The sequence below is a fragment of the Arvicola amphibius genome, chromosome 9 (assembly GCF_903992535.2).
Source record: "Arvicola amphibius chromosome 9, mArvAmp1.2, whole genome shotgun sequence".
Classification (NCBI taxonomy): domain Eukaryota; kingdom Metazoa; phylum Chordata; class Mammalia; order Rodentia; family Cricetidae; genus Arvicola; species Arvicola amphibius.
The window spans coordinates 65804704-65813909 of record NC_052055.2 but is presented as its reverse complement, the minus strand read 5'-3'; the positions used below and the strand labels follow the sequence as shown (position 1 = coordinate 65813909).

Genomic DNA, 9206 nt, shown 5'->3' with positions numbered 1-9206 from the left:
TCAGCAGGTATTCTCGGGCCAAGAGGTCAGTACCCTGGCTTTTTAAGTGATACACTGACGGCTGGAGGTCAAATTCACCCCCTGTAGTTTTCTGTGTGTTTGAATGCTTACTCAGTGCTGCCAATGGGCACTCAAAATATGGGAAATTACACGAAAGGACTAAAGGCACAGGGCATTTAGAAAAGGAAATAGCTGTACGTCTAGATGAGTCTGCAGTTGTGCCTCCACAGAAGCTTTTCCTCTGTAATACTCAGTTCCTTAAAATACAGAGTATTTGTATAAAGACTCGCATATGCATGTGCCCTACTCAAATATTAGTGATCTGAGCTTGTGTGACAGTTCGCACTGCAAATTTGCCCCTGCCTTAGTAACAAATCTTCCTGAAACTTTTTCATGCTAGAATTCTCTCTGGGCTTAAGCACACACCCTTTTATCCTTTCCTTATGATATTTGATCCCTGTACATCCACCTCTCCCTTTGGAATTGAGGACATTCCTGATAGATTTCTTTTCTATTACCTACCCTCCTCCTCAAAGGGGAAGTAGAGCAATTGTACCTTACCTTTTAAATAATTAAGGTCCTCGAGTCTCTGTGTCATTCTGGTGGCCCTCTGCTGTCCCTGCTTGATTTCAGGAACACCCTTTTCATATTAGCGTGATCCGTCTTGTAGGAACACTCTTGCTGCCTTCCAAGAGAGCCTGCCTGCAGCCTCTTCAATATTAGCAGAGATTGTTCTTGATGGACATCTTTGGCTGTGCATCCACAATTCCATTTCGGATTCTTCAACACTGGACTTCCCCCATTGCTTTTTATCCCTCGCCTTCTGTGTTATCTGATGATCTATTGACTCCCAAACTCTAAGGCCATCTTCAGGTTCTTTCTATCCGTCCTTGGTCACAAGCAGTCATCACCAAATGCAATTGCTTGCTCTGAGAAATGGAGCCTGCTGGAGATATAAATAGGCTCAAGGAGAGCCAGACACGAGAGAACTCTAATGAGTCTATGTGAGGACCGGGGAGGGAAATTGCTGTGGTGCTTTGGAGTCAAGGAAGTAATAGCAATGCTCAAAGAAGGTGACTGCCACGTAGTTGCCATTTCCCAAAGTGAATACCACTGATTCTGCCAACTCCTGAGCAGCCACCAAATCTATGCCTACACTCTCTCCCTCCCATGCCTGTCCCACATTCTTGTCTCCTTGTTCCTCTCTCTGCCTCTGTTGCTTCAGGTTTCTGAATTGCTTCTTGGTTTTCCAGAACAATCTTCACCCCACTTTCAATCCACTACCTCCATCCATTCTAAACGATCATGCACACGGCTGTCAAAATGATGTCATATGTCTGGCAATGGATTGAAGTATTCTGTGACTTCATGACTCCAGCAGATCCTTCTGTGCTGTGTTCAAACACATTCAGCAGCTTGAACTAGGTTATTGTTGGGAGTATTCTAAGGTCATTTCTCTGCCTTCCTGTCACTGATTCAGCCTTGTTAGGCTCAGCTATCCTCACAAACTTACCCCCTTTCCACCTTCAAACCTCCTTTCAGCCTTCAAACCTCCTTTCCCATTTCTCTAAATTTTGAACTCAGCTCCCAGAACTCTTGCTTCAGTGACATCACCTGCGTTCTCTCTCTCTCTCTCTCTCTCTCTCTCTCTCTCTCTCTCTCTCTCTCTCTCTCTCTCTCTCTCTCTCTCTCTCTCTGTCTCTCTCTCTCAATCTCTCTGTCTCTCTCTGTCTCTCTCTCTCTCACACACACACACACACAGCCACACACACCCACAGATAGTCCCATGAATATTGTTTAAACATTGGTTTAAAACCCATCTCTGGGTTAGAAATAGCTGTATCAATGTAGGTGAGCATATTCATTTCAGAAGTACTAAAGCAACTAGGAACATGAAATAATTTTATTAACTGCTGTCAGCTCAAGTGTCAACTGGTTTAAAAATCAAAGGAACTCAAATGGCTTGTAATAACTTGGTTAGTAAGGTGTTGCTTCCTGTAGCAAATCTAAAACTACTAAAAATAACTGGGCAGGAACATCTTAATGTTTAATCCAATAACTCCTACGGATTGTGAGTGCGTGCATCTGTGTGTCCGGGAGAAGGAGAGATAACAAAATGACCTGGGCCCCGTTTTTAAGAACAAAGATACTCAAGTCCTCACTCTTTTCCTTTCGTAAGGCCTTTTACCATTATTTTACCAGGTTTCCTGTGTTACTGGCGATGACTATTTCATGGGGTTGTGTTTACAGCCTCCCAGATGGAGCTGCTGTTCCTCCAACAGCTTCCAGAATAATGTAATCACACTTGCCGAAGTGTGTCTCCTGGCTGCCCAGTCACAGTTAGAAGGATGCGAAGTAAAACACCATTCAGTGTCATTTATGTCTCCTTCTCTGCCCCTTCACTTTCTGGAGAAATTTTAAGTAGAATATTCTTGAATCTTGTGATTTTTGTGGCAAGAGAAACTGTCATCCCTGCTGTTGAGGAGGAAAATGGCTCTAACCTTTTAGAAAGGCATTTTGCCACACGTCAAGACCCTCTGCTTCCACTTCTAGAGCCTATAGACCACTGGGTACTCAACAGCCATAGCAGACAATGACGCCACAATGCTGGGTTGTATATGTAGTTGGAGGCTGTCATGCTATCAGTAGCATGCGCATGCCCACTCCTGTGTTAATTCTAGGCACCATTATTCAGAAATGTGTTTAGAAAGTGAACATCTCCCATGACAACTTACCAAGCAGAGACAAGATCTTCATGACATTTTAGAAATTCTTTTAGAAAAAAAAATGATGACGAAAAATCTGGTTTTTTTTTAATTCTAAAATAGGAAATTCAAATTTGCTTTGAGAGATTATTTAATCATTGACTAACCTCACAACATACAGGTGGCCTCTGCAACAGTCCTGGACTATGCACCTTGGGTTTCATTTCATGAGCAAAAAATATTCTTTCTTATTGAAGACATGTTATATTAAATTTCTATTATTAGCAGCTAAAAATAATTCCTATAGGATGTAGGATATTTATATGGTAGTTACAAGCTGGCAGAACGTGAGACATCCAAGTTATATTCTGAAATTACTTTTTATTTTACTTGAGCGTGTGTGTAATATTTTATGTGAAGTGTAATAATAACACTTATGTGTGGATCTGAATTTTGCAGGACATGCCCAGCACTCTGGTTTTATTGGCTGAATGCAGTGAGTTTGGTGTGTGGCTGGAGGGGTGCGGGTTAATGAAAAAGAAGCTCATGACAGTATTTGGGACTCTACCTTTGGAAATGTCCTTATCTAGTCTTCAGGTGAGCATGGGAAAGAGGAAAATGGCCCATTTTCTGAAGAAGGAGGTTATGTGGCCTTTGAAAGGCCCCTGTTTTCCAGGCCTCAAAGTCTTTTCTAGCCTTGAAACTCAATTCTACGACCCTGTGCCAACCACTCCCATCTCAGGGTCCCTGACGACTAACCGGGTTTCCTCTTCATTTGCTTTCTAGATGTGAGGTCATGCAGAAACATGAAGAAACACTAGTTTAGAAGAATGAGAAAAGGCCCACTAGCCAGAACTCAGTGTATTTTAAGAAAACTAGCCTGGAGCCCCTGGAAGGAAGCCCCATTTCTCTGGGCTCACAGTCCAGACAGCATGTTCTACTCACCGATCCACTACCTTGGCTCCATTAGGCATCTGGGATTGCAGTCCGAAAGCGTCCTGGTTGCTCAATAGCATGGCTGTAAAGTTAGCAGGAATTTCTGGCTGATATTAGGAACAGATTACCCCCCAAAAAACAAACCCACATCTTGATTGAAAGCGGGGTGCTTTGTGAAAACATGAGAAGCCCACATGTAGTGTATCTGGGCACTGGAGGCCTCCATTGCCAGTGACTGGAGTCTCCAGGACAGTTACTTTTGCTTAGAGCTCTTGATCTTTGCAGTTCTAATATGCCAGCTGCAGATACATTTATTTCCTTGTCAACCATAATTAATTAAAATGAAATGTGAAGACTCAGCTCAGTCCAACCTGTCATATTGCCAGGGCTCAGTTGCTATACGTGGTTGAGGCTGACCATGTTGGACAGCATAGGTAGTAGACATTCCCATGGCTACATAAAGTTCCCAGTGTTTCCACACCCCTGGCACGCCAGTAACATCGTCTATCTCACCTTCCCGGGAAGACGCCACCCTCCTCAAAGGCAAGTGGCGTAACCGTCTCTGAATACAGTTCAGTGTGCACCCCGCTTAAGTCCCATGAAGACTGACTTTCATGGCTCCCGGCCTTGCTTGCATGCTGGCACTACCCGGAGGACTTTAAAATCAAGTGTTTCGAGCAGTGTGAAGAAGCAGCGAGAACGACCCCCGGACGGACCCGAGCCGCGCACCGCTGCAGCCCCGCGTTCAGCGCCGACGTCCCCCCTGCCGCCGCCATGCCCAAAAGAAAGGCTGAAGGGGATACTAAAGGAGATAAAGCCAAGGTGAAGGACGAGCCACAGAGAAGATCGGCAAGGTTGTCCGCTAAACCTGCTCCTCCAAAGCCAGAGCCCAAGCCTAAAAAAGCCCCTGCAAAGAAGGGAGAGAAGGTACCCAAGGGGAAGAAGGGGAAGGCCGATGCTGGTAAGGATGCCAATAATCCTGCAGAGAATGGAGACGCCAAAACAGACCAGGCACAAAAAGCTGAAGGAGCTGGAGACGCCAAGTGAAATGTGTGCGTTTTTGATAACTGTGTACTTCTGGTGACTGTACAGTTTGAAATACTATTTTTTATCAAGTTTTATAAAAATGCAGAATTTTGTTTTACCTTTTTTTTTTTTAAGCTATGTTGTTAGCACACAGAACACTTCATTGTTTTGGGGTGGGGAGGAACACGTGTCACTAGCAGTGTCTCCCAAGCTGGATGAATGATGGTTCATGGTGGAAAACATCTTTCCCTGATAATTTTGAAAGACTCCTCTTGGCTCCCAGGAGAGACATCCTGGGGACATGTTGACATATGTGGCCCCCATGGCACCACATGCCTTGTGTGGGAAAACTCAGTTCATTTTTATATCCTCCTCCCCCTGTACCATCAACATAGACTTATCTCCCTTAAGACCAGAGACCTGTTGGAACCTGATCCCCAAAATTGGTTTTGCCAGTCTGTTGGGCAATCTTGGACTTTGCAGTGACATCAGAGTGTCCTCAAAGGGGCAGTGGTTCCTTTTATAGAAGATTGTGGATCTGCAGATTGATAATTCTGCTATTTTCATTTCATTTCCTGAAAGTCAGGGTCGGCTTGTGAAAAGTCGTGAAACAACATCCGCAGTGTGAAATGTCAGCCCTCACTCTAAGCTCCTCCCCCTTTTCAGAGCATCCAATGAAGACTCACCGGGTTTTATAGTGGCTTTCTGATTTTGGTAGTTGATACAAGAAGGGAATTTGGAAGTTCTTGTATACTGTTACTGATTGTCTGCCCATGTTCTGCCTGGAAAACCATGATTGTTTATGGAAAGTGTCTTTAATAAAGCTGGATACGGTTTGGCTTGGAAAAAAAAATAAAATAAAATCAAGTGTTTCAAGCCCAGCAAGTCTGTGTTCACGGGGCATTAAAACTTTAAAGGGCTTCCCAGAGAATTTAGTGAGCAGCCATAAAAAAGAAATCACTGCTTTAAGGATTAGTTATGAACAGATTAATACCTATTAATCCCATTAGAAAATTATTAATTCCATAAGAAGTAATTATTAATCAGGAGTCATATTTACTTCTTGGAACATCTCACAAATGACTTCCCCTTATTCTACCATTAAAACTACACACTATTTACAGATACATTAAAATGAGATTGTGGCATGTTTGCCCCCAAATTATTATTAAAACAAGTGAATTTCAAATAAGAACCCTTCTGGTGGCATTCCATCTCCCAGGGATAAAGTGACCAGTCACACCCATGCTAGCCTTTGCTCTGGTCAACTCTGGCTAGTTGTATTCTGATCATGTTCCATCTCTCTGGGATAAAGCTGCCAGTCACACCTGTGCTAGCCTTTGCTCCGGTCTACTCTGGCTAGCTGTATTCACAAGGCCAGGTCCTTAAACTCACTGTCTTCCCTTATATTTCTATGGAGCATTCATTTCTCTGACACCCTACCCCACCCTTCCATTATTTATCCCTTTGAATCCTCTCTTCTTCAGCAGAGATGCCTCTGTTCTCACTCTTCATCACCAGTGGAGAATCGCAATGATGCTTGCCACCTGCCCTAGGCACTCGTCTCCAGGACCCCCACCATCAAGCAGTGGCATGTGACTAGAAATGAAGAGCTCAGATGGCATAAGGTGGTTCCAGGACCGGTGACAGCTCATGTCTGACTCTCCTGCCACCCTTGCCCTCTGGGGTGGGAAGTGAGCCCGCCGTCTGCCTGGCCAGGTGGTCTCCAGAGCCCTGTGCTGGCTGTGTGAGAGACCAGTGTGTACATGTGCTTTGCTGGCTCCGTCGTTGCTTCGGCATATCTGAACGTAGCAGTGCATACACCTTCTCCTGAAATCTCACAGCTTGTCTGGATGAAGGTCTTTCTCTCTAGACACACAGCTTACATCCAATCAACAGGAAGTCTGCTTTGTTCCCTTCTGAATCCCTGGCCCCTAGCTCACTAATCGGCAATGCTGGTGGTTGAGTAGCACCAATGTGGTGCGGGGGGAATGAAGGAATGGAAGGTAGACAAGAGAGCTAGCTTTATCTTCCTATTCCTTGTTAGTATATGCAAAAGCACTGTATTTATAGTATATAGCAAACCCTGTTATTGTGATAATTACAGAGAATATAAGATTAAGACATTGTATATAAGGGTAAATTCAAAGAGGGTGAGCTGGAAGGAAACATTATCAAATTCACAATGTCAAGGTCAAAAGAACACCCAAGGACAGGGGAAAATTTGTTCAAATGAATAAGCTCAATTGAAAGAGACTCCAGCACCCCACAGTCTCACCTGCTACCAGAGAGGGCGAAGGAGGCCTGAGAACAAACACATGGAGACTTCACTGCTTACAAAACCAACCCAAGCCTTTGCACTCTGTTAGACCAGAATAAGTCCATGATTCTAGGGGTGGGACCCAAGCATCTTCATTTAGAAAACACCTTGTACGGATGTTTTGCATTAGAGTTAGGGAACCACTGGCCTGATTGTGGGTAACTCCAGTGGAATAGCTTATGATCAGGAGCTGTCTCCATTGGTCTGTGGTTCTGGTGACCCACATGGCAGTGTCCTCAGGAAATCATGCTTAGGGGAATGTGGTGGTTTGACTAGGAATGGCCCCTATAAACTCATAGCTTTGAGTGCTTGGTCATCAGGGAGTGGCATTACCATGGAGAGAATAGGAGTGTGACCTTGTTAGATAGGTGTTACTTTATTGGAGGAGACGTGTCACTGGGGTGGACTTCGAAGTTTCAAGAGCCCACGCCAGGCCCAGCGTTTCTCTCTTCCCGCGGCCTGTAGATCCAGATGTAGGGTTCTCAGCTACTTCTCCAGCACCATGTCTGCCTGTGTGCTCTCATGCTTTCTGCCATGCTGATAAGGGACTGAACCTCTGAGTCTGTAAGCAAGCACCAGCTTTCCTCATAAAACTCGCCACGCTCGTGGTGTCTCTTCACAGCCATAGAAACTGGCGAAGACAGGGAAGTTTTTTCTGGAGACCCACACACAGGTTCTCTGGTTCAACTTTACCTCTACCTATACGCCTTGCCTTCTTCAAGCCTCTTGACTTCTCCCTGACTGAGTTTTGTGGCCTGTGAAATGGGTTGGTGGGATCCCTTTTATAGACGTGTTCTGAGTAGTAATTAGAATGCCACCACTAAGCACAAACAGCACAAGAGTGGATCGGCTGCTACTTCGATTACTATTGCTTTTCCAATAATTTAGAGTATTTATATAACATTTTCAGATTTATTGTAGAGATAACTGTTCTTAGGCAATATAATTAGACCTATACAAATGATTTTTATAATATATACAGACTTTGTTTAAGTGACCCTGGTATATAAACTAGACTTACAAAGAAGATATGATTTTTATGACATACACAGACTTTGTTTAAGTGACCCTTGTATATAAACTAGACTTACATAGAAGATATGCCACCAGGTAATTATTTACTTTGAGAATGCAATTCTTCTCTCTCTCTTTTTTTTTAAAAAATGAAGATTCCTATAAGATTTATTTGAATAAAAGCTTTGAGTAAAAATTTTATTGATTTGAATAAAATATTCCCACTGTGTATTTAAAATATGATTTGATATATAAAAGAAGAGTTTATGTGAAAATTTCAGAGACATACTTATTGTTCAAATAAATTTTTTTTTTCGGTTTTCCAGGCTGCCTTTTGTATGGTATTGCAAAGTGCTCAGTCCCCATGGGGAAAGCATCAGCGCTATAGTTCCTGAGATGGGATGTACCCAGGAGCATGGCTTCAGAGAAGACCTGCAAGTGCAGAGCCACAGAGTGGTGTTAGCGCCAGGGAGAACATTATCTAGTGCTGCGTGTGGAGGGTTCTCACTGGACCGTGGTGGCAAGGAGCAAACGACAGGAGTGATGATGCTTCCCCAGAACTAATGTTCTCAAAGGTGAAAGTGTGTCCCCCATTCCAATATGGTGCTTTCTTATTCTAGAGACTTAAAATGTCATGTATTTTAGAAAACATTTGTGGGCCATAGCAGCTGTAACCATGACTGTGACATACTGTCTCCACCCGGCAAAAATAAGATTAGCCATCCTCCATTGCCCCATGTGTTGATTTTTTTCTTTTTCTTGTTTTTACATTTTACTTTAAAAGTCCAGAAAACTGAAACTTACTCTGGTTTTCAAAGAGATCCTAAATATGAGAGAGGACCTGTGTACAAAGAGATTCAATGGGATCCTAAATACGAGACACCGTGCCCCGGGGCCACAGCTGGGCGCTGGCCTGTGCTCCTTCCTGCTGGTTCTCACCACTGTTTTCAGCATTGGAGAGTGAGCCTTGAGCTCTGCACATGCTGGGCAAACCCTTGGCCACTGAACTGCTCTTCAGGCTCTTGCTCTTCATCTGCTCATCCTGAGCAGTGCTTATGTCCTGTTCGTAGAGCTTTGTCCCAAGTGGGAAACTGCATGATGTCACCCTTTTCTCCATTTTATATACAAAAATGTTTATTACACACATTATTAAGTTGTTAGAACCAGTATAGGAGGTTAAGGCTTACAGGGTCAAGAGGAGCCAA

At 43.7% G+C, this 9206-nt stretch overlaps 1 protein-coding gene across 1 annotated transcript; it reads left to right on the top strand.

Moving 5' to 3' along the window:
- The first annotated feature begins 4321 nt into the window (after positions 1-4321).
- Positions 4322-5514, top strand: LOC119823213 (non-histone chromosomal protein HMG-17). Its single transcript, XM_038343073.1, has one exon. It carries the CDS (start codon positions 4416-4418, stop codon positions 4686-4688), a length of 273 nt encoding a protein of 90 aa, XP_038199001.1. The 5' UTR covers positions 4322-4415; the 3' UTR covers positions 4689-5514.
- The last annotated feature ends 3692 nt before the right edge of the window (positions 5515-9206 follow it).